This window comes from Salmo trutta, chromosome 5, assembly GCF_901001165.1.
Source record: "Salmo trutta chromosome 5, fSalTru1.1, whole genome shotgun sequence".
Lineage (NCBI taxonomy): Eukaryota > Metazoa > Chordata > Actinopteri > Salmoniformes > Salmonidae > Salmo > Salmo trutta.
This window is the reverse complement of record NC_042961.1, coordinates 27,055,121-27,082,094: the sequence shown is the minus strand read 5'-3', so window position 1 is coordinate 27,082,094 and position 26,974 is coordinate 27,055,121. Positions and strand designations below refer to the sequence as shown.

Sequence of the window (26,974 nt, the reverse complement as noted above, 5' to 3'; positions counted from 1 at the left end):
CTCTGTGCAGGACAGTCAAGTTCTTCCACACCGATCTGAATAAACCATTTCTGTATGGACCTCGCTTTGTGCACGGGGGCATTGTCATGCTGAAACAGGAAAGGGCCTTCCCCAAACTGTTGCCACAAACTGGGAAGCACAGAATAATCTAGAAAGTCATTGTATGCTGTAGCGTTAAGATTTCCCCTCACTGGAACTAAAGATGCCTAGCCTAAACCATGAAAAACAGCCTCACACCATTATTCCTCCTCCACTAAACTTTACAGTTGGCACTATGCATTCGGGCAGGTAGCATCCGCCAAATCCAGATTTGTCCGTCGGACTGCCAGATGGTGAAGCATGATTCATCACTCCGAGATCGCGTTTCCACTGCTCCAGAGTCCAGTGGTGGCAAGCTTTACACCACTCCAGCCGACGCTTGGCATTGCGCATGGTGATCTTAGGCTTGTGTGTGGCTGCTCGGCCATGGAAACCCATGAAATGAAGCTCCCGACGAACAGTTCTTGTGCTGACGTTGCTTCCAGAGACAGTTAGGAACTCTGTAGTGAGTGTTGCAATTGAGGAAAGACGCGACTGAGCCGGTTGCTCTAAGACGTTTCCACTTCACAACAACAGCAGTTACAGTTGACCGGGCCAGCTCTAGCAAGGCAGACATTTGGAAAGGTGGCAACCTATGGACGATGCCACGTTGGAGCTCTTCAGTAAGGCCATTATACTGCCAGTGTTTGTCTATGGAGATTGCATGGCTATGAGCTTGATTTTATACACCGGTCAGCAACGGGTGTGACTGAAATAGCCGATTCCACTCATTTGAAGGGGTGTCCACATACTTTTGACCATGTAGTGTAGAAACATGTAGGCACGCACATAGGCCACAATCGGGACATATTCAACGAGTAAGGTAACTTCAGCAGTGAGGAAAAGCACACAGAATAAACAAAAGAAAAACACACCGTTGTGAGACATTCTTAAAGTACAATGAGTAATGTGATTTCAGCAACGCGGAAATGCTCAAAAGAATGAGTTTCCTTTATTCAGCATTCCTGTTGTGCTCAGAGCAAAAGCATGTGAAGTATTGGGTTTGACTGGAAAACATTTGCGCTGGAATGTGTGGCAAAAGAGGCTCAGGCAGAGAGGAGAGAAATGGATTGTTATTTAGATGAAGCCTGCCAATTTTACCATGGCTGTGGAACACCTTCACAATGTTAGAGGGAGACCATGTGTGTGAACCTGGCTCTAATTCATCTCTCTGTCATAAGAACAGGCCTGTATCAATGCTATAAGAACAGGTCTGTGTCCAAGATCAGATTAGGCAGCCACTCTGTGTCATATATAGTAGCCTACCCCACATGACCCCCTTATCAGACAGTCAAGTAATAGCTATGACCTTCATCTAACCTTTTTCTTCCTCATCCTCCTCTCTCACATTCCAGAGCAATCAGGGGAAATCATTCAATATTTACGGGGACGGGAGGTAACCTGCTTTACTCACGCAGACCCATCCAGAAACTATTAATACCTGCAACAGAAGACAAGTGGAGGACACTAAAGGGAGAGAGGGGACCAGGACATCAGGTCTCTTTGATGTGAAGGATTGCCCTCATCGATGGGTATGCTGAGCTGTCTTTTTACTTTATTTATTTTTTAAGTAGGCGACATACCCTAAGTGTCACTTGGAAGACTAACGCTGCATCATTGTTTGACAAGGGTTGGATTCATTTCTATTGCAACATAATTTGAAAACCTAAAGTAGAAGTTAAATGATTATGAGTCTGAATTGCCCGGCCGAGGCAACAGTTTGACGTTGAATGTGGAATGATTTAGTGATCCTCAACGAGGCCAATGAGCTGATTATGTGGCACTACTTGGCACTGTTACCATGGCACCTGTAGCAGAGCCCATCCCCCTCTGCTGGAGCTGAACCACTGGTCATATCCAACTCAGACTTGTTTCCCTAGGCAGACAGGTTGCCACCCACATGAACAATGTTCAAGTGCTGTTGCCCAAGGTCTGGGATTTCAGAGACAGACACCAAATCAGTACCCAGACACTGTCCACTACTCTTGCAGGGTTTCTTCTGCATAGAAATGTCTTGGGCGGGCCACCTTAGTGTTTTTTCAGGGCCGCTTATGTCCAAACAGTAAAAAATAAACTATGTATATATGGTCGTTTTAAGTTCACACAAATTTACAAATTTACAAATTATCTTTGAAAGACAGGGTCCTGAAAAAGGGACGTTTCTTATTTTGCTGAGTTTATATACATACACACAGCCTACGTGAAGTATTCAGACCCCTTGAATTGTCCACATTTTGTTAGGTTACAGCCGTATTCTAAAATTGATTAAAATGTTTTTTTTTTCCCACCTTCATCAATCTACACACAACACCCCATAATGACAAAGCAAAGTCAGGTTAAGGCATTTTTGCAAATGTATGACAAAAACCTGAATTATTACATTTACATAAGTATTCAGATTCTTTAGTCAGTACTCATGTCTTCTTGGGTATGACACTATAAGCTTGGCACACCTTTATTTGGGGAGTTTCTCCCATTCTTCTCTGCAGATCCTCTCAAGCTCTGTCAGGATGTATGGGGAGCGTCACTGCACAGCTATTTTCATGTCTCTCCAAAGATGTTAGATCAGGTTCAAGTCCGGGCTCTGGCTGGGCCACTCAGAGACTTGTCCCGAACAACTCCTGCATTGTCTTGGCTGTGTGCTTAGGGTCATTGCCCTGTTGGAAGGTGAACCTTCAGCACAGTCTGACGTCCTGAGCACTCTGAAGCAGGTTTTGTACTTTTCTCCATTCATCTTTGCCTCGATCCTGACTAGTCTCGCCGTTCTGACAGGAACTCTGTCAGAGACCATCGGGTTCTGGGTCATCTCCCTGACCAAGGCCCTTCTCCCCCAATTGCTCAGTTTGGCCAGGCAGCCAGCTCTAGTAAGAGCCTTGGTGGTTAAAAACTTATTCCATTTAACAATGATGGAGGCCACTGTGTTCTTGGGGACCTTCAATGCTGCAGACATTTTTTGGTACCCTTCCCCAGATCTGAGCCTCGATAAAATCCTGTCTCAGGACAATTCCTTCAATCTCATGGCTTGGTTTCTGCTCTGACATACACTGTTAACTGTGGGACCTTATATAGACAGGGCCAAGAAACTCAACCAAAAACTGTCCTTTGGTCTGATGAGTACATATTTTTGGTTCCAACCGCCGTGTCTTTGTGAGACGCAGAGTAGGTGAACGGATGATCTCCGCATGTTTGGTTCCCACCGTGAAGTATGGAGGAGGTTTGATGGTGTGGCGGTGCTTTGCTGGTGACATTGTCTGATTTATTTAGAATTCAAGGCACACTTAACCAGCATGGCTACCACTGCATTCTCCAGAGATACGCCATCCCATCTGGTTTGCGCTTAGTGGGACTGTCATTTGTTTTTCAACAGGACAATGAACCAACACACATCCAGGCTGTGTAAGGACTATTTGACCAAGGAGTGCTGCATGAGATAACCTGGCCTCCACAATCACCTGACCTCAACCCAATTGCGATGGTTTTGGATGAGTTGGACAGCAGAGTGAAGGAAAAGCAGCCAACAAGTGCTCAGCCTATGTGGGAATTCCTTCAAGACGGTTGGAAAAGCATTCCAGGTGAAGCTGATTGAGAGAATGCCAAGAGTGTGCAAAGCTATCAAGGCAAAGGGTGGCTACTTTGAAGAATCTAAAATCTTTGTGCATGAGAGAAATAATGCAGTGCGACTCGAGTTTCAATGTCAGTGGAGGAAAGAGAGAGGAGTGATGTCGAGGCAGAAATACCTTATTGACATAAGTATTCAGACATGCTATGAGAGACTCGAAATTTAGCTCAGGTGCATCCTGTTTCCATTGATCATCCTTGAGATGTTTCTACAAGTTGATTGGAGTCCACCTGTGGTAAATTCAATTGATTGGAAATTATTTGGAAAGGCATGATTTAGAATAGGGACACACCTGTCTGTATAAAGGTCCCACAGTTGACAGTGCATGTCAGAGCAAAAACCAAGCCATGAGGTCAAAGGAATTGTTCGTAGAGCTCCGAGACAGGATTGTGTTGCGGCACAGATCTGGGGAAGTGTACCAAAAAATGTCTGCAGCATTGAAGAACACAGTGGCCTCCATCCTTCTTAAAATGGAAGAGGTTTGGAACCATCTTACAGAAGGACAACCATCTCTGCAGCACTCTACCAATCAGTCCTTTATGGTAGAGTGACCAGACGGAAGCCACTCCTCAGTAAAAGGCACATGACAGCCCGCTTGGAGTTTACCAAAAGGCACCTAAAGACTCTCAGACCATAAGAAACAAGATTCTCAGGTCTGATGAAACCAAGATTCTCAGGTCTGATGAAACCAAGATGGAACTCTTTGGCCTGAATGCCAAGTGTCACGTTTGAAGGAAACCTGGCACCATCACTACGGTGAAACATGGTGGTGGCAGCATCATGTTGTGGGGATGTTTTTCAGTGGCAAGGACTGGGAGACTAGGGAAAGATGAATGGAGCAAAGTACAGAGAGATCCTTGATGAAAACCTGCTCCAGAGTGCTCAGGACCTCAGACTGGGGAGAAGGTTCACCTTCCGACAGAACGACCCTAAGCACACAGCCAAGACAACGCAGGAGAGACCTGAAAATAAGTGTGCAGCAATGCTGCCCATCCAACCTGACAGAGCTCGAGAGGATCTGCAGAGAATAAATGGGAGAAACTCCCCAAATACAGCTGGTAGCGTTACACCCAAGAAGACTTGAGCATGTAATCACTGCCAAAGGTGCTTCAACAAAGTACTGAGTAAATACTTATGTGATATGTTTTTATTTTTAATACATTTGCTTTGTCATTATGGGGTAGTGTGTGTAGATCGATGAGGGAAAAAAACGATTACGAATACATTTTAAAAGGCTGTAAAGTAACAAAATGTGAAAAAAGTCAAGGGGTCTGAATACTTTCAGAATGCACCGTATAATAAAAAATAAAAAAATGTGCCGAACATTGCATTTACTGGCAGGACAATTCAAGCAAAGCCAATATATGGCGATAATGTATTGGCCTATAGCTTACTGCACAAACCTCATTGCAACAGTACTCTATTTCATTGGTTAATGTTGAATAGGCTTACATTTTTCAAGTCATGTTAAAGAAAAATCGGTAGATCTCGGCTTGCATTTTGACTCCGTGATCTTAACTCAGAAAAGGTTGGTGACCACTATTCTAGAGTTTTCCCTGTAAACACTATCAACGCTTCCCTTTACTATGGCAATTTGGACCGAATCAATGCAATATTAGCCACTTTCAATGCAACATACAGAAACAAAACTAACTACGCAAGAGATTTTGTTGTAGGCAGAATGCTTTGGAGTAGGATTCTATTGCATTGACACACACTACTCAGCCCATACTTTACAGACCGGTGTGGCATTAACAATCAGAGCTGCAGTTGGCCTAAATGCAAATATACCATTGACATATATGGATCTGTGCCACTTAATTTGAACTGGACTTTGTTTACAGCATGAGCGGTCGTGACTAGATGCGCTTGTTTTGAGATCAAAGCGAGAGCTGCATGTAGCCACATGTGCACAATTTGTTCATATCCTTTGCTAGTTAGTGAGTTATTAGCCCAGTTATAGATCATTTGTAGTCAGCAATAAGCAACAATTGGCCCAGTGTCGTCCGGGTTAAGGGAAGGTTTGGCCGGCCGGGATGTCCATGTCCCGTTGCGCTCTAGCGCATGCACGTTGACACGGTCGCCAGTTGGACGGTGTTTCCTCCCGACACATTGGTGCGGCTGGCTTCCGGGTTAAGCGAGCAGTGCGGCTTGGCAGGGTCGTGTTTCGGAGGACACATGGCTAACGACCTTGGCCTCTCCCGAGTCTGTAATAGAGTTGCAGCAATGGGACAAGACTGTAACTAACCAATTGGATATCACAAAACTGAGGAGAAAAAGGGGGACATTTTTTAAAAATAATAATAAATGAAAAGTTAATGTCAAGCCATGCATGTTTTTTTTTCTCTCTTTCAAAAGTCTCATGGAATGTAGACCTAAATTGAACACTACACATTGGCTGCTACTGTAGGCTGAATGACAGAACAGCTATTTCCATGTTAAAATGTTTTCTCCATAGCCTACATGGCCACTGTTTAAACTTAAAGCAGGTACAGCCTCCGTGTCCACAGTAAACGTTCGCTGGAAGTTGCACAGAATTTTCCCAATGTTCAAATTGGCACTCAGCAGAGCTGAAACTTGCTCAGTGCCCCGAAAAATTTGAGGTTACATTGGTGGTGACCACAACTGGTCAAATAATCCAGCAATGCCCACGGCTAGAACGCCAGTGACTTTATATTTGCATTGAATGCCTATAGTGACGCTGCCATTTTTGGAGAAAGCCATGAAATCAGGTCTCAAATGTAGGAACAATAGTGCAGTAGACTTTTCAACTGGCTACAGAGACCTGAAGGACCAATGGAAGGGTGACGTGTCACCTCAAAGCTTCCAACAGGCACAACGGGGAACAAACACTTCTCATTTCTTAAAGTAGTTAAACACATGGGCCTCCTGTATCCTGTCAGTTCTGCCACTTTCCAGGGTTGTGCTTTAGTGCGCCTATGTTTGCCAACCAGATTGATCTCGTGCCTCTTCAACACATTAATCTGGGCATATTTTGATGACAGCGTCGGAATCCCTTCCGCTTTGTCCCTGCCTAAGCATTACGCCATCCACAGCCAGAGGGAACTGGGTCACGCTTAATGGCTATTGGCAAAAAGGAAAGCGAAGCAATTCATTTCAGCGCTTGGTAGCAAATTCCTAATTAACATAATTAAAAGAGTGGATGGGGATCGAGAGAAACTGCATCCCACTTTCTCACTGGCGGGCAGGCATGTTGGCACACTGTTCCAACCCACTTTTTTTTACCCTCTCACAAAAGAGCCAGCAAGGACACGCCGTCCCTCATTTTACACCACCGGCCAAATCAGAATGATAGCGTGGGTGGAAATCATCAGTTGCTGAAGTAAAAAAAATTTTTTTTAAACTCTAGCTAACTTACCGTGCCACGGCTAACTGCACTTTCCTACTAGAAATCCCAGAGTTTACAGCCCAAAACTAGCAGAGAAAACCTAACACGAGTGGTGTGCTACAGCCAAACACATCCACCACGGTGTAAATCCATCAATGTGATGCCGCACTAACCTGAGGCCCGGCCCCGAGTGTAGGAAAATGAGTAACGCCTGTCAGGCTAACAAATGAGCTGGGCTCAGCAGAGCGCAACGACAAAATAACTACACGTCAGCAGCTTACCACCCAGCACCCATCTCGGCCTTTATTACACCAATTGAAAGTTGTCCTCTAACGTCTGTGGGCTGCGAAAGTGCCATGTTTCTGAGGCTGATTAAAGTCACTGAAACACCCTTAAAAGTCATTCCCAACTGACGGAGAAGTAAACATTTTTTCCCCTTTCTAAAAGTTTACTTCTACTTTTAGCGCAGTCAGATGGGTGACTATAAATCCAGACACAGAAACTGTTTAGTCCCATGTCTGTCTGTTGGCCTATGCCACAGTGATCAAGCCCAGAACACAGACTAGTACTTTACATTAGAAGACTGTCGGAAGGAGCCAGCAAACATAGCGCTGTTGTTTTTGTGTTCACTTGAGTGCAGCACTGTGCTTACTTCAAACTATAATGCACATGTTAATGTATCCTAAGCATACAAATGAAGACAACAGACATCCTATTAAACTCTGTAATTCTATGAAGGCAGCCATGTTCACCCTCAAAAAAGGTAGGAGGCAGCCCCCGGGTGAGGTGCGGTGATGTAACCTAGCACTTAAACGCACAGAAGAATCTAGGTTAAGCTCTACGGCACAAGTTGCGAAACAAGATGTGCTAAATTCGGACTTTTCTAATCAATTAAACACTACTGACAACCCCAGAGACCCACTGAGGCAATACTAGCACACTATCCTCGGGCGTCCATCGAGTCTGCCTGAGCAGAATACTGTGTTGAGTTCAGTTGGGGGGGGGAAAAAAGCACGCGTCAGACAGTGTGACATCAAGACCTCTGGAAGCCGTGTCATAATGTGGCTGCTGAAGTCTAATGATGCCACGGTGAAGTTACATAAAATGTCAGAGTGTCGTGGAGCGCATGCCTATTGACTTGCAGACAATGACACAAACAAATTATTGGTTGAAAAAAGACTCTTTGTAGCTCTTCAAGGTAAAGTCAAGAAACCTGAAATCAAAAGAGAATTTTGGACTGAGTAGCGCATTTTGTTTGCCAACAATACTTTGACATGAAGGCGCCAAAGTCGAGTGTTTTAGTAACTGGCGTGCGCAACAATGTAACTTGTTAACAGTGTTTCTACCGTGTATAAAGCTGCCCATTTAAAAGTACATGCTCTAGTAATGTGAAATATATTAGAATGATTGAAGTGTTGGTAGAGTATAATCACAGCATTTAACCTATCTCACGCTGCTTCCTTGTTGAAGTGCCGGTGCGAGGCAAATTAGTCCACTTGTCATCACGGAACACTTATTGGTTGACGGGAATAACCAAAGTGATTAATTATTGCAGGGGTGAATTACTTCATGAATGTGTACCGTGACTTAAAAGTTGAAGTTATGGCACAAGTTATTGAAGTGTGCGTGTTTATGTAAAACCGTTGTTTATGTTATATTTATATATCTATGGGAAATTACGCATTTATGGTAGAAATGTGTTTTGGGGCTATCATGATGGAACATTCCTAGCTGAAAGGAGTTCCTGGAAAGAGTACTTAGGTGTTCAGTTGGCTTTTGCCAGGGGGAGAGCAGGAAACATGTTGGCTAGAGTGGAGTTATACCGGAGTTTTGTCATAGACAATAGTTTATACTGAGAATATGTTTGATTTATTCAAGTCTGTCAACATCCTGTTTGTTATTTTCTGTACAAAGTTTATTGGCCAATTAGTCCTGCACCTGTTAATATTGTAAATAAAGCGGGCAGGGCAACAGAACATTCTGTCTGTCAACTCACTGTCCGATCCCCTGCTTCGGAAACTGCTTTCACACAGAGGAAAGCGATTTTTCTGAGCGTTTCCAGTCCCCAGGGCAGGCAGGGTATTACAGAGGAGAATGGGGAGTCGCCGGGCAGATGGCTGCTCCAGGTGGTAGCATGGCAGCGTCAGTGTGCTGCTGATTCATTGGGTGCTGTGGCGCTGTCTGGGCCGTCGGCTATTTCTCGGGCCTGGGTTTTTTGTGATTCATCAGCAGCAGTAGCGGGCAACCCCGGTCTCCTCTCCGGCCGTTGGTTGATGAGCTGCTCTCCTCATACCATGGCCTAATCTCCTCTCCCTCTACACCTCTGTCTGAACACAGGGGTAGGCAAAGGAAGCATGCTTAGGGGAGCAGGCAGACTGGTACACTTCACTGACTGGGCCTCCTCTTTCTCTCGTGCCATCTCTCATCGTTTCCCCATCTACCAACCATCCCATCCCTCTCTCTGCCTCCTACACAGCCCGGTGGGTGTCTACCTCAGTGTCCTTTCTCCAGGCACCAGAGACGGTCTCTTCCTCTCCCCGTCCCTCACACCTGGGTGATGACCAGTAGATTGGTCTGGGCCTTGGTAGATGGCGTAAATAAAAAATACCCATCTGTATGCTCCCTGGCCTTCAGCGGGAAGTTGTCATCCCCCTTGTCGGGAAAGTCTCCGAAAGCTTTCAGAGGACTTTCACGCAGTGTTAAATCGAAGTTAACATAAGCCCCTATGAGCCGGTGTACACGACTCAATAAACGATGAGCGATCGAGGCCTAAGCCTACTACATGATTCTACGAAGGACGTTATCTTTCAACAGATTAGGGCACATTGAAGGCCCTGTCCAAATAACCCATTGCCTCATGACACCCTCATCTAATCACTGTTACTGCCTGGACAAAAACACTGGGGTATTCAAAAGAAAAAGGAACACAAACAAAACTTATGGAGGATGTGTGTGTTGGGGAACTGATGAACTTGATAAACATTTAGGCCACATTTCATGATGACTAATCTGGTGAAGACGCTGGCCAAAAAAAACAACCGACCACAAAGAACTTCTACTGGTCAGCCGGATAGCAAAGGGGGCGATGAAAACAAAGTGTCCAGAAAAAGTCTTCAGTAGCTACTGAATGGGAATGAGAGATTAGTTCCTCTCTCTGTCTCTGTGTGTGTGCGTGTGTGTGTGTGGAGGGGGGACATGGGATTGGAGAGTGAACAGGAGACAACGAGCCCAACATCTTTTTCTCCTCCTTTCACCTGTTTTGAAGGTTAACCCGGATAAATGTACCGGTGGGGGCAAGGGCAGAGAGTGACACAGACAGACTTATCCCAAAAATAACCAGGCAGGCAGCAGGCACGGTGGGCCTCAGGAGAGAAGACAGAGACAAGGTTATTTACTGAACATGCAAGCAGGCCCAGTGTCAGGCTACTCTATACACCCAATAACCATTAACATATTGGGAGAAAGAGAGAGAGTAATGCCCATCTGGAACAAAAGTATTCACATTGAGATTTACTAGTCGCCTCATCTACTCATTATGCCAGCGAATCAGAGATGACATTCAAAAAGGCTGCCACCAAACCAAATCCCCCCCAGTATGGATTAATGCTCCATCAATGTTATCTGAAATACTAAGCAGTAGAAACGCTTCCATGATGGGACACGGGATAATTATGGTTTTCAGTGAGCCAGATACTTTCAAATGGGGGAGCGAAGTGAACATGGAAATACAAATGCCACTGATCTGATGTGTGTTCTAAGTCCACAGAGTACTGCTTGAGAATTCTCGGGTGCCGGTTTGTCATGTGCCATGACTTTATCAATGACACATCATTAATTCTGTCCTGTACTTGGCATACGACACTAGGGACTGTCCCGAGTCTTCCCATTGACCCGAAGCTCCAGAGACGAGTCCGAACTAAGTGCCCTGATCTCTATACTCCAGTCCTGTAGGTTTAGTTAAGCCTGCTGCTTATAGCAACACAGGTGACTGCCAGCACAGCCAGGCCTGCATCTAAAAATACAACATGGCCCTGCTTACCAGCAGAGCTTGCCCTCCCGAATACATTGTCTTATGTCCAGGCCCTACTTCTTAGGTTGTACCTAGTCCTAATTAGACATGTATGCAGAGTGATTTAATAGCTTACCAGGTGCTATAAAATGTACAAGTGTTATTTCCCAAAGCAGTTTCCAGGGTTTCCACTTACATAAAAGTTTCCTCTCTTACGTTGACTGACGTAGCTGAAGGTTCTGTAATCGTCAAACGAACAAATGCAGAGCCATGTTTACTTGATGACTAAGTGCCAGTGTTGGGAACAATCAGTGCCCCCGTCACTCTGACGTGCTGGGGTTAATTACAGTGGGCACCTCTCCTCTCTACACCCCCTCTTCAAATTGGCATTTTCCAGTGAGGCTGAAGCTGGCTGGTAATGAGCAGGTAGCAGACCTGGGTTCAAATACTATTCAAAATTCTTTTGCTGAGTTTTATTGAGCTTGCCTGGTGCAACGGAACTGACAGAATAGTTGCACAAGTGAGAAGTCCACCTATCTGGCACTCCAGGCAAACTATTTGAAATACGTTTAATAACATTTGAACCCAGGTCTGGTAATCAGCATCTGGCGAGTGCCCTGCCCGCTCCAATTCCTCGTGTTACTTCTCCCTCAAAGGGTATAATTACCAGACTCACCACATAACCTACCCTGGTTTTGGGAATAAATAAACATGCAGTTAGTTGAGACAGGCTGAGTGGTTTTTAGAGCTCTCAGTTCCCACTCCTAATTCACAGCACCGAATCCCTGTGCTGCAACAGTTATTAGGGAGACAGCAACAACAGCCATTAGTTGTCTGTCCTCAAAGGACCAATTCAGAAGTCCATTTAGGTATGGAAATTGCCTTCTAATGCTACTTCCCCTTTGGAAAGGTAGGGAAGTTAAGTGTTGTCCTGACATTTTGACAGTGAAGTTGAAGTAAAGTGAGATACTACAAATGTGCCCGTGATTCAGCTGTTATTACATGACTGTGTGCTGACAGACGCAACAGATCTGTTTCCATCTGTTAGGTAAGCTGCCACGGAATTACAAAAGCTCAAATGACATCAATATTTTTCACATGGGCCTGAATCATAACTAACTGAAATCATAAACACATCACATAAGCAGTTAATGCATGTTCATCTCTTTACTTCTGATATGTGATAAGCATACAAGTGAAAATCAGGACAGACACTAGCTTGGACAGGGTTAGACCAATTCGATTATGTGGCCTACAAACAGCGTGAAAGCATAAATTCAGTAACTATCCGTGACCCTAACTACCTCCAACTAATATTCCAGGGAAACTGCAGTCCAGCCCATAACCCACCACCCCAGCCCTGTCATATCATACCCAGCTTGGGGAAGACGATGAGGTATTCGGCGTTGCACTGAGGACAGGCCACGCGGGCCGTGCTGTTGCCCCTCTGCTTCTCGTCCACCCAGCGCTGCAGACACACCTGGTGCACCCACTTGGTGGAGCCACGGCAGCGACACGGACGCACCCACTCCGCCGTGCGGTCATCCTCGTCCGTTGCGAAGCACACCCAGCAGCTCCTGAAAACGCACACAAACACAGAAGAGGGGTTGTTCCACAGACACATAAACACACACGAGAAGGCAGACGCACCTATGCACGCACCAACAGAGGCTGAAACACTGGGGTCGTTGGTTTTTGTATCAACGTCTGTATACCAGTAAATTAAGTATTCTCAGTGCATTTGACAATTCATTCATGGTTGTGTATCAGGTAGATGGTTTGCATCCATCCAGATTATGTGAACTTCACCCTGTAAACCTCAGAGTTACTTAACACACTGGCTGATTAAACAGGATGTTCAGAGGCAGGAAACACAACCAAAGCCCTGTCCCCTGGGCACTGAGTGGCAGGCAGGGAGAGGGGCAGCTCCTCTGGGACAGGATGAGAGAACAAACATGTACCCAAGACAAGACAGACTACATGTGACCTTGAATTCACCATGAAATGTAGGCTTAAAATGAAATAAGGTTAAAGACTACAAAATCCACAAACTATTGAGTAATATAATTATTCTGTGAAGGCCATAGTAGTCTGTCCCTCTCTGTGTATATACACACACACACATACATACAGTACCAGTCAAAAGTTTGGACACAGATAAACCCTTGAATGAGTTTCTTTACTTTTAATATTTTCTACATTGTAAAATAATAGTGAAGACATTAAAACTATGAAATAACAAATGGAATCATGTAGTAAAAGGAAAAAAAAAAGTGTTAAATTAATATAACTTGGTCTTTTACCAAATATAGCAATCTTCTATATAGCAACCCCTACCTTGTCACAGTACAACTAATTAGCTCAAACGCATTAAGGAAAGAAATTCCACAAATTAACAAGGCACACCTGTTAATTGAAATGCATTCCAGGTGACTACCTCATGAAGCTGGTTGAGAGAGCGCAAAGCTGTCATCAAGGCAAAGGGAGGCTACTTTGAAGAATCTAAAATATATTTTGATTTGTTTAACACTTTTTTGCTTACTACATGGTTCCATGTGTTATTTCATAGTTTTGATGTCTTCACTATTATTCTACAATGTAGAAAATAGTAAAATAAAGAAAAACCCTTGAATGAGTAGGTGTCCAAACTTTTGACTGGTACTGTATATATACACATATACACAGTGCATTCGGAAAGTATTCAGACCCCTTGACTCCTATATTTTGTTACGTTCCAGCCTTATTCTAAAATTCATGAAATTATTATTTTCCCCCTCAATCTACACACAATACCACATAACGACTAAGTGGAAACAGGTTTTTAGAAATGTTTACAAATGTATAAAACATAAAAAAACTGAAATACCATATTACATAAGTATTCAGATCCTTTGCTATAAGACTCAAAATTGAGCGCAGGTGCATCCTGTTTCCTGTTTCCGTTTCTACAACTTGATTGGAGTCCACCTGTGGTACATTCAATTGATTGGACATGATTTAGAAAAGGGACACACCTGTCTATATAAAGGTCCCACAGTTGACAGTGCATGTCAGAGAAAAAACCAAGCCATGAGGTCAATGAAATTGTCCGTAGAGCTCAGAGACAGGATTGTGTCGAGGCACAGATCTGGGGAAGGTTACCAAAACATTTCTGCAGCATTGATGTTACGCAAGAACACAGAGGCCTCAATCATTCTTAAATGGTAGAAGTTTGGAACCACCAAGACTCTTCCTAGAGCTGGTCGCCCAGCCAAACTGAGCAATCAGTGGAGAAGGGCCTTGGTCAGGGAGGTGACCAAGAACACGATGGTCACACTGACAGAGCTCCTCTGTGGACAACCATCTGTGCTGCACTCTACCAATCAGGCCGTTATGGTAGAGCGGCCAGACGGAAGCCACTCTTCAGCAAAAGGCACATGACAGCCCGCTTGGAGTTTGCCAAAAGGCACCTAAAGGACTCAGACCATGATTAACACAATTCTCTGGTCTGATGAAGCCAAGATTGAACTCTTTGGCCTGAATGCCAAGTGTCACGTCTGGAGGAAACCTGACACCATCCCTACGGTAATGTTTTTCAGCGGCAGGGACTGGGAGAGTAGTCAGGATTGAGGGAAAGATGAACGGAGCAAAGTACAAAGAGATATTTGATGAAAACCTGCTCCAGAGCACTCAGGACCTCAGAATGGGGCGAAGGTTCACTTTCCAACAGGACAACAACCCTAAGCACACAGCCAAGACAACGCAGGAGTGGCTTCGGGACAAGTCTCTGCATGTCCTTGAGTATCCCAGCCAGCGGGACTTGAACCCAATCGAACATCTCTGGAGAGACCTGAAAATAGCTGTGCAGTGACGCTCCGCATCCAACCTGACAGAGCTTGAGAGGATCTGTAGAGAAGAATGGGAGAAACTACCCAAATACAGGCGTGCCAAGCTTGTAGCGTTATCCCAAAGACGACTCAAGGCTGTAATCCCTGCCAAAGGTGCTTCAACAAAGTACAGAGTAAAGGCTCTGAATACTTCTGTAAATGTGATATCAGTTTATTTTTAATACATTTGCAAAATTGTTGCTTTGTCATTATGGGGTATTGTGTGTAGATTGATGAGGGGGAAAAAACATTGTTTAATATTATTATTTTCTACTCCAATTTCGTGAAATCCAAATTGGTTGTTACAGTCTTGTCCCATCGCTGCATCTCCCGTACAGACTCGGGAGAGGCAAAGGTCGAGAGCCATGCGTCCTCCGAAACACAACCTTGCCAAGCCGCACTGCTTCTTGACACACTGCTTGTTGAACATGGAAGCCAGGTGCACCAATGTGTCGGAGGAAACACTTTACAACTGGCAACCGAGCGCGACGGGACAAGGACATCCCGGCCGGCCAAACCCTCCCCTAACCCGGACAATGCTGGGCCAATTGTGTGCCACTTCATGTGTCTCCCGTTCGTGGCCGGGTGCGGCACAGCCCGGGATCGAACCCGGGTCTTTAATAACGCCTCAAGCACTGCGATGCAGTGCCTTAGACTGCTGCGCCACTTGGGAGGCCAAAATAAAAACAATTTAATCCATTTTAGAATAAGGCTGTAACGTAACAAATTGTGGAACATTTAAGGTGTATGAATACACTGCATGTATGTACACACACACAGTGTGCGCTGCAGCTGATGAATCAAAAAACAAAATCCCCCTTCATCTGAGATAAAGATAAAAAGCTTGTGAGTACACTGTCCAAAGACCCGGGCCAAGTAAAGTAATCTCAGCCATGGCCTCAGGGGGACATCACTCGGTGAAAGTGGGCAGTCAGCAGAACAAAGTCACCTCCTAAAACACAGGCTTTTATACTTGGGGTTGATTTTGGAAGAAATTATATTTTGTTAGGCTAGGCCTAGCTCTTGGGACCGATAACAGTGTAGTGTATTGATCAAAGATTCCTCTCAGACAGTAGACTGAATAAATGTACCCTGGAATACAGAGCAGAGACACTCTGGTGCAGTGACTGTGCACAACTCAAACAAGATCAATAACAAAGAATCTGCTAAGTGAGCAAAATGAACTGAAATGCTGTGTGTGCCTACACACCTAGCAGCGTCAAAGGGTAGGCAGGCTACTCTTTTTTACATGCATAGCCTACAAGGCCCACTGCATCAGAATGTCTAGGACCATTTGCAAAGGGAAGAGACTATCTGCAAGTCTTTTCGCAAACATGCGACCGTCACCTAATAGAAAACAATGGCCATAATGACTATTTGATCAATGCAGGAAGAACGTAACCAATAGCAGCACCCAGAGAAAAGACCTGTTGATGTGTCTGTACTTTGCTCCGTTCATCTTTCCCTCGATACGTCCATCTCCCAGTCCCTGCCACTGAAAAACATCCCCTCAGCGGGGGAGAAAGGCCTTGGTCAGGGAGGTGACCAAGAACCTGATGGTCACTCTGACAGAGCTCCAGAGTTCCTCTGTGGAGATGGTTGGCTTTCCTTCTGGAAGGTTCTCCCATCTCTGCAGCACTCCACCAATTAGGCCTTTATGGTAGAGTGGCCAGACGGAAGCCACTCCTCAGTAAAAGGCACATGACAGCCTGCTTCGAGTTTGGCAAAAAGCCATGTAGAGGGGTCAGGTCTGATTAAACCAAGATTGAACACTCTGGCCTGAATGCCAAGCCTCACATGTGGAGGAAACATGGCACCATCCATATGGTGAAACATGGTGGTGGCAGCATCATGCTGTGGGGATGTTTTTCAGTGGCAAGGACAATAGTCAGGAACGAGGGAAACATGAACAGAGTAAAGTACAGAGAGGTCCTTGATGAAGTCCTGAGCGCTCTGGAGCAGGTTAACAGACTGGGGGCGAAGGTTCACTTTCCAACAGGACAATGACCCTAAGCACACAGCCAAGACAACGCAGGAGTGGCTTAGGGACAAGTCTCTGAATGTCCCTGAGTGGCCCAGCCAGAGCCCGGACTTGAACCCAATCACACATCTCTGGAGAGACCGGAAAATAGCTGTAGAGCAACGCTCCACATCCAACCTGACAGAGCTTTAGAGGATGTGCAGATAAGAATGTGATAAACTCCCCAAATACAGGTGTGCCAAGCTTGTAGCGTCATACCTAAGAAGAGACTCAAGGCTGTAATCGCTGCCAAAGTTGCTTCAACAAAGTACTGAGTAAAGGGTTTGAATACTTATGTAAATATGATATCAGTTTTTACCTTGTCATTATGGGGTCTAGTAGGTAGATTGACTGGGGGAAAAAACAATTGAACCCATTTTAGAAAAAGGGTGTAACGTAACAAAATGTGGAAAAAGACAAGCGGTCTGAATACTTTCCTGAATGCAATGTAGACACCGAAACACATTTTACTGTAATAGAGAAGTTGACCTTTCTAACTATAACCTTTTTATGTCTCAACTGCTCAAATTGTGCGCACAGCAAACATTACTAAAATATGAGTATCAAAGAACATTGACTCTGGAAAATGAATGCTCAATTTGTCGCGAGTGGCATCACGGTACTGCTAGCAGCATTTTAGCCAAAGACTGAAATGCTAGCTGTCTAGTCAAATCAAATTGTATTTGTCACATGCACAGAATACAACAGGTACAACCTTAGAGTAAAATGCTTACTGACAAGCCCTTAACCAACAATGCTTTAAGAAGTTAAGAAAAACGTGTCAAGTGAAAAAGATAAGTAAAAATAAATAAAACTAACAAATAATTAAACAGCAGCAGTAAAATAACAATAGCGAGGGTACCAGTACAGAGTCAATGTGCAGGGGCACCGGTTAGTGGAGGTAAAATGTACATGTCGGTAGAGTTACCATGCATAGATAATAAACAGAGTAGCAGCTGCGTAAAAGAGGGGTTTGGGTAGCCCTTTGATTAGCTGTTCAGGAGTTTTATGGCTTGGGGTTAGAAAATGTTGAGCCGCCTTTGGACTTAAGACTTGGTGCGCCGGTACCGCTTGCCATGCGTTAGCAGAGAGAACAGTCGATGACTAGGGTGGCTGGGGTCTTTGACAATTTTTAGGGCCTTCCTCTGACACCGCCTGGTATAAAGGTCCTGGATGGTGGAAAGTTTGGCCCCAGTGATGTACTGGGCCGTTCACACTACCCTCTGTAGTGCCTTGCGGTCGGAGGCCGAGCAGTTGCCATACCAGGCAGTGATGCAACCAGTCAGGATGCTCTCGATGGTGCAGCTGTAGAACCTTTTGAGGATCTGAGGACAAATGCCAAATCTTTTCAGTGTCTTGAGGGGGCTTTGTCGTGCCCTCTTCACGGCTGTCTTGGTGTGCTTGGACCATGATAGTTTGTTGGTGATGTGAACGCCAAGGAACTTGAAGCTCTCAACCTGCTCCGCTACAGCCCCGTAGATGAGAATGGGGGCGTGCTCGGTCCTCCATTTCCTGTAGTCCACAATCATCGCCTTTGTCTTGATCACGTCGAGGGAGAGGTTGTTGTCCTTGCACCACACAGTCAGGTCTCTGACCTCCTCCCTATAGGCTGTCTCATCGTTGTTGGTGATCAGGCCTACCACTGTTGTGTCTAGAGGTCGACCGATTATGATTTTTCAACGCCGATACCGATTATTGGAGGACCCAAAAAAGCCGATAACGATTAAAATCGGCCAATTTATTTATTTATATATATATATATATATATATATATATATATATATATATATATATATAATAATAATAATTATAATAACAACAATTACAACAATACTGAATGAACACTAATTTTAACTTAATATAATACATAAAATCAATTTAGTCTCATAAATAATGAAACATGTTCAATTTGGTCTAAATAATGCAAAAATCACAATGTTGGAGAAGTAAAAGAGCAATATGTGCCATGTAAAAAAAGCTAACATTTAAGTTCCTTGCTCAGAACATGAGAAAATATGAAAGCGGGTGGTTCCTTTTAAAATGAGTCTTCAATATTCCCAGTTAAAACGTTTTAGGTTGTAGTTACTATAGGAATTATAGGACTATTTCTCTCTATACCATTTGTATTTCATTTACCTTTGACTACTGGATATTCTTATAGGCACTATAGTATTGCCAGCCTAATCTCGGGAGTTGATAGGCTTGAAGTCATAAACAGCGCTGTGCTTCAAGCATTGCGAAGAGCTGCTGGCAAACGCAGGAAAGTGCTGTTTGAATGCATGCTTACGAGCCTGCTGCTGCCTACCACAGCTCAGTCAGACTGCTCTATCAAAATATCAAATCATAGACTTAATTATAATACAACAAACACACAGAAATACGAGCCTTTGGTCATTAATATGGTCAAATCCAGAAACTATCAAACATTTATTCTTTCAGTGAAATACGGAACCGTTCCGTATTTTATCGAATGGGTGGCAACCGTAAGTCTAAATATTGCTGTTACATTGCATAACCTTTAATGTTATGTCATAATTATGTAAAATTCAGGCAAAAAAAAGCCAGATCAGTAATTACTGCAAAAGAAATGCAGGTTAAACTATTTTTTATAAAATAATTACATTATTAGTGAGTCTTATGGTTGTGGAAGGCTTATACTGTATTTAGCCTAGGTATAAGTTAACAATAACTGAATTCATTTGATTATTGCTGACTGTTTGAAATAGTGTATTTCACCTTTAAATTGTACAAAGATTAGAGAAATAACACCAAAAAAATGTACATATCGTAAAATCAGCCATAAATTTTAAATAAAATGTAGATATGATTTTCAGGCTGTATCGCCCAGCCCTAGTCTGACATGGCTGATCAAAATCCCATAATACCACCATGTATAATTAAACCTGCCTGCTACTAGGCTTGAATAATGGATGGCAAATCTTTGGCCATCGGTCATAATCCTCCTACCCAGGGTGTGCTCTGTTACCAGGCTGCAGGGGGGAGGGGGGGGCTGTCTCGGTCACTTGCTCAGGTAACTACATTTTTACATTTTACATTTTAGTCATTTAGCAGACGCTCTTATCCAGAGCGACTTACAGTAGTGAATACATACATTTCATGCATTTTTTTTTTTTTTTGTACTGGCCCCCTGTGGGAATCGAACCCTGGCGTTGCAAACACCATGCTCTACCAACTGAGCCACAGGGAGGCCCAGGTACCTACCTGGCTGATTTTCCATCCTCCAGGGGTGAAGAAAACATGAGGGAGAGCTCAGTGGAGCCTAGGGGTCGGGTGCTTGGGTAACGTGGGCCTGCGAAGGAACAGGGGCCACGTGGCGAAACAAAGTTTGACCTTAACCCTCCTTCCTCTGCTCTACCATCCTCATATTAACCTCATCCATCCTCCCACTATGACTCTATCCACTCATTTCCTCTCCACAATGTGAAACGACACACTGCTGGGATGTCCACAACCTGCTGCACTACAAGTCCTCTTGTATTACCTGTGACTACGGTTACAGTACGGTTAGCTACAGTGGATATAATGGGTCAAATGCCCGTTTGTAGCTGGGTTCCTACCCTAAAATCAGGGGAGGTCAAAAAATAGCCCACCCCAGGGGAGGTTATTCCTAATCCAGATTCACAGAGAATCCGGTCACAGAGTAGCCATTTTCGGTTATAAAATCTACCTAGCTTTTGACTACATGAGCATATCGTTGTGACGATGAGCCTGGCCGGGGGGAACAAAGGCCCAGAGGAAAGAGATTAGTAGAACCTGAGCTGAGAGGCAGCAGAGAGAGACAGAGGGATGAAACGGGAGGACGGGAAGCTGATTGGAAGGGTAGACAGATGTCTCCACAGGAGCACAGCCATGGGAAACAAAGGCGTGGGTGCTCCCCCAGATACACTGGCTCCAGTTCCCGTAACGCTGCCCCTCCACATGACAAGCCACGATACAACTGGCGAAACGCTATCCTCTTCACAAAGCCCTAACCCCTTGCTCGCTTTCGCCTCGCTCGGTCCTGCGCAGCAAATAACACAAACACAGGCCTACAAACACCCGAACATACGACAAGACAAACACTACGAAACACAGTCCCAATGCCCAATTTTACAGCCTAAACATTCAAACAAAACAATGGAACTGACCAAAAGCTTCAGTCAGGTCTCAACTCAAAAGCAATTAGGCCTGCGAACCAATAACCAAAAAAGGCTTGAAACAAGAGACTGGTTTGATTTAGACCACACTTGTCAAATAATGTCATCGATGCTCTTTCACTGTATATGTCCATTAATCTGTGCATCAATGTAACTAACATAATTTAAAAATCCCCATAGAAATCTGTCAATTTAAACTAGAGATATCATTTTGCATAGGCTGTGTCTCAATCCACAGCATCGGCCTTCCGCATCTGCGGTGGAAGGTGGCCCAGTTAGGTGTTTGTCAGACCATGAGACAAAAGTCTGTATCGTCCGACCGTTTTGCTCTACGACACCCACGAGACTCTTCTGTAGTCGGTACTGCAGATGTGCCAACTTCTGTCTTTAGCATCTGAACCGTTTGGGCTACAAACTATACTGAACAAAAATATGAATGTGACATGCAACAATTTCAAAAGATTTTACTGAGTTACAGTTCATACAAAGGAAATTGAAATAAATTCATTAGACCCTAATCTATGGATTTCACGACTGGGCAGGGGTGCAGCCATAGGTGGACCTTGGAAGGCATTGGCCAAGCTCAGCATTGGCTAAGCTCAGCCGATCAGAAATAGTTTTTTCCAACAAAACTGCACTTTTTTTTTATGGCCTTTTATTGTCCCCAGCACAAGATGCACCTGTGTAATGAAAATGCTGTTAAATTAGCTTCTTGATATGCTACACCTGTCAGGTGGCTGGATTATCTTGGAAAATGATTAATGCTCACTTACAAGGATGTGAACAAATTTGTGCACAAAATTTGAGCGAAATAAGATTTTTTTTGCATATGGAAAATTTCTGGGATTTTTTATTTCAGATCATGAATTATGGGACCAACACTTTACACGTTGCATTTATATTTTTGTTCAGTGTAATATGATCACTATGGAAAGATTACATTCTCACGAAGGTCTTCTCCGTTTCGCTCTACGACTCCCACAAGTGTCACGGGACTGTGAAGGTAACCCGGTATCATTTTCTTTTTTTAAATGGAAGTATGGAGATAGCTTTGTGTCAAAAAATCTCCTATAGGACAGACACTTCGAAACCTTATGATTTCTTTTTTTACTGTCTGTTTAGCCATTTAAGACTGTGTTATTTAATACGTTTCTATGGGCTATAGTATCAAAGGCCAAATTCAAGACTGACGTTAATATGTTATTAACATGTCATAAAAAAACTAGAATTTCCTCACTACAAGCAAATATGAGCATTGCTGCATCTCGCCGGTAGAAACTGTCCATCTACAATTCCTGGTTGTGAGCTAACCATAATATCCAGAATTCATTGGCATTTCAGGACGTAGTACCGCCCCTGTCGAGGTGGATGCAGTTGAGAATGGGTGTCAAAAAGGTAGCTAACGTTACTCACTGGACCAGCCACTCATTCAAAGAACATCAGCTTGCGAAGAACGATACATTTTTTTGTTGAGAAGTTTAGTTATGGTGCTCAGTACCTGGATGTGCAAACTACAAGCAAGCACAGGCTGCTGGGGTAACAATTCACTGGTTACCTTACTAAGAAGTCAAGCAGCTGTAATGCCGATCAATTAGCTAAGGAACTAAATGTGTTTATCTAAACCAAAATCTAGCTAGCTTTCATAATACACTGGCTAGACATTCTAAAGCAAATCAATGTAATAAGCCAGTTGCTATCTAGTCGTTGATGCAATTTGTATCTTTGCAAGCTACATTAGGTTACGTTAGCTACATCTTACCGGACTTTATCTAAACATTAGCTAGCTAACTAACTATCGCAGAGGCTAATGTGACTGGCCTGTGTGTTCCATTTACAACGTCTGATCCCATCATCATCTGCATGCAACAGCATCAAGCTCAGCACCAGGAACTAGTGTAAGTCACCTTTGCTAAATATTTCCATGACTCCATGATGAGCAAATAAATATACTGGAGCTAGGCATAAACATGGTCCGTGTCTTACTGTCATAGTTGGTGTGTTTATCACATCTAATGTAGTTCTCTATATTATGGAGGCTTAGTTGATCGTTTATGCAATGCTAGAAGTCTAAATTGGAGGGGATGGTGTTGGTGACTGACTGGTATCTGTTGGGGGTGGGTATTGTGTGTGAAGGTTAGTATGCATGATCTCTTGACACAAGGGGGATGGGTAGATATAGTACCTTGTGTGTCTTGATGGAGACAAAGTAGTCAAATGTGGCTAATCCCTGACTAGTTAGTGTTTGTCCTACAGACTAATCCTGCCGCTGCTGACCTTGACAACAGCTTTACTAGTACAGATCCTATAGACCCATTGGATGAAAGCTTTCAGCAGGGAACAAGCTCAACATCAGACTGAGAAGAGGAAAAGACTGCACAGGGCTGGCAAGAGCCAAAGTGCAGAGTCTATGAGTCCAAGGTCATGGAGTACTGCCAGACCGGCTGCCATTGCCCAACACAAGATGAGGTTCACCAGCTGAAGAACATTCAGGACCCAGCCTGTTACATTCATACAACATCTATATTTAGAAGTAATGTGGTATATTGCTCAATAAAAACATTTGTGACCTTGGCCTTTTAACCAAAATATCAGATGAGACTAAATGTTCAGCTGCACCTATAAGGGCGGGAGGTTACTGTGGAAAAGGGGCCATTCAAGTCATGTCCCGTGTCTGTGTGTGAGATTTGGGATGTGACTAGTAGTAGACAGCATTTAATCACTCCAAGCCCAACACTCCTTGCCAGGGCTGAAAGAATGTTGCTACTGCAACACAGCAACCTAAGCACTATTGGACAATTGTGTTTGTGTACAACCAGCAGGAAGAAAACCTGGCTCTGGAAAATAACAAGAACGCAGCAACAACTCCCATGATTTAAGTTAACCTACAACCATTTTTTTTTTTGCACCATTTCTCAAAATAGGGTAAAGAGGGAGTGAAAAGGCACACTTGATTGAGAGATGGGGTGCACGAGGGAGTGATTCACAGTCCGGTACAAAGATGAGGGTGATGGTACGATTAGTTTTACCTCATCATCTCACAAGTCATGCTTCTGTTTTTTAAGAAGGGGCCAGAGCCACTCCACAAAGGCTCCTTTCACTCAGCGGCGGTCACATGACTGTGGGAAAACTGGAGGTTCCGCAGCACAAAGGCAGGCGACCGGATCCTGGCCCACAAAAGGTCTTCAATGAAGGTTAAGGTCCGGGGGCTTCCGCATGTCTGACAGCCTTAGTGCCTCCACCCCATAACAAATAGACTCAGTCTGCATCTAATACATTCTACACACCAAACATGCTTGGGCTACCTCTACTCCACAACAAACAAGTAACATCTAGCCTAGGCCTACCTCAACTCCAAACAAATCCTTAGTTGGGCCTACTCCAATCTAACAAATCAAAACACTTGTCTTCTACTACTAACCTAAGTCCATAACAACATTGTGTAGCCTACCTCTACTCAATCAAGCACATACTCCATGACCCTTGTGTATTGTTGCCACCTGCATCGAACAGCAGGGAAAGTGTCAGGCTGGGACTTGCCATTTGGCATCAGTTTCCAGTCAGACTGGCCCAAGTTACACTGTGAATCTGCAGGATTATTTTACTTTTTGGCTCAGGGGTCGGACAGTTAACCCAAACCTATGAGTATGCCTTCAACTCTTGCACCCTAGGGAAAGCCACAAGACTAACCACAGCTGATATTTCACCACTCTCCCCCCGGACCCCATCATTCCAATCTCAAACAGGAGTCACAACAACCAACAGCAAAGACTTCAGAACATTCTTTCTTAAAGGAGTGGGTCGTGGACCTGTTTATGGTGGGTTCAACGTGTCAGAGTAAATGTAGAATTATATAATTGATTACTGGAATTAATTTGGCCAAGTACAACTGCGCTCACTGTTCAATGCACTCTCTGCTTAGCAGCAGTCTCTGCTCAGTTTGGCAGCTGCGCAAGTGGAAGATGCCTGTGTGCTTCACCGTTAACCAGGAACTTTTTTTCTGCAGTTCTCTTGAAGATCACTCCGCGACCCACACGATGCAGCGCTGTCGTTCAGCAGCAGATGATGCGCTGTCAGCCACTGACTTGTCACTCCCACTCGCCAGCATTCACCACTGTCATCAAATGACTCAAGCTAGCTACAAGTTCTGACTGAGCTCCATCGTCATGAAACGCAAATACAGCGTTGAGTTTCTCTCTCTTGGTTTCATACAAACTTTGAGAAATAACGAGGAGCGCCCACAATGTGTTTGATGCGGGGAAGTGCTTAGTAATGAGTCTCTCAAAACGAACCAATTAATAAAACGACACGTCCTGTCCAAATATCCACAGCATGAGGGTAAACACAGGGAGTTCCTTCAGAACAGGGAAGAATGCTCCAGGAAACAGTGCTTCGACAATGGAAAAGTCAGTCAGCTAGCAAGGCATTGTTGTCATGTTATAACAGGTGATGACAAGCAGAAATAAAGGAGTACTCTCTCTCATACTAGCAGATGTGAGTTTCTCCTTCAAACAATCCCCTGGCCTTGTACACAGCTAATAGCTATAGTAACGTGAGCCAAAGCAAGCTACTGATAACCGTAAGTAACAGTAAATACAGACGAAGACAAAATGATCAGGCCTACTGTACATCTTACTGAAGAAATTATTGTTGTAAACAAATCTAAATTGCAACTGTTGCTGTTAAAATACAAGTATTTTTTATTCTGAACTAGAATAAACTGATTGAAGTAAGATGCTTTTAGAGGCAAACACACACAGTTCTGGGTTGGTAATCTACAGCAGGAAGCGGTCTCCAGCCTGACTGAGAAAGTAGTCGATGTTCTGATCCAGTTCGGCACCACATACCTATGCGAGTCAGGGTTCTTAACTCTGTTTCTGTACTTTTTTTAAAAAGTATGTCAGACTCAACGCTGAGCATGACCTCCATGTTACACTGTCAAAACCTGAGTCCAGAATAGACATGATTGTTGAAAACGTCAACCGGTGTGATTTGATCCGTTTATTCCAGTTCAGAATAAACAAATAGTTATTGTATTTTAAAACGGAGAATGGAGAAAATAAACATGAATAGCTAATTATATGGATATTTCATTGTTATTTGTTTTTGTCTATATTGCATTTGTTTTAGGCATAAGGGTAATGAAATGTACCAATATTTACACCTAGTTGCATATTTTCATAAGCTTGGGTCCCATGAAAACACAGAATTTGTCATTTGGGCCCCAGGCTGAAAAAGTTTAAAGAACCCCTGCTTCAGAATATCAAAAATCACATTTTGCTGTCCAGTGTCTACAAGATATGAATTGTATGACATAATTACAGAAAAAAAAGATGAAAACGATAACGTAGTATGGCTAATGCCCAACCAAAACAAAAGGGTACAGAATCATGGAGGTTGTGTGTGCGAGTGTCTCCCTCCTCCATCCGTGAAACACTGCATTGCAGGGGGAACCAGCTGCTAGTGGCAGGCCCAGACAAGAACATGTGGAGCCGTGTGTTTGTCACTGATAGAGCAACAAACACAACCGCCTAAAACGAGGGGAACGTGACATACATCTTCCTGCCATCGGTTTCTATGCTCTGAGCATATGCCCTCAAATATTTTGCCCGGAATCTTTATTTGGGAGCACCAGTGCACCGCTGACTGCCATAGAGAATACACCGGCCGCAGATTCATGACCGTCATGCTTGCACCATTACTACAGAGAAAACGCAGGGCTCTACACTGACTTTAAAAAAAATAATTAACAAAGAGCAAAGCAGTTACCGAATTTGCTTTATGGCACTCAGACGCAAGCAGGGACATTCTGGCAAATACAGCCCACAGCGGAAAATAAAACACTGGCAAGGTCAGGAGACAGACAACAGGCCTGCTCT

The 26,974-nt window shown here is 44.0% G+C and overlaps 1 protein-coding gene across 1 annotated transcript in view; it reads right to left on the bottom strand.

Moving 5' to 3' along the window:
- The window catches only part of LOC115193974 (E3 ubiquitin-protein ligase MARCH5), a 38,273-nt gene that overhangs the window by 6,679 nt on the left and 4,620 nt on the right, over positions 1-26,974 (bottom strand). The window contains exon 3 of the mRNA XM_029753160.1: positions 12,430-12,632. Coding sequence (XP_029609020.1) covers positions 12,430-12,632 — 203 coding nt within the window. The remainder of the gene's footprint in view (positions 1-12,429; positions 12,633-26,974) is intronic.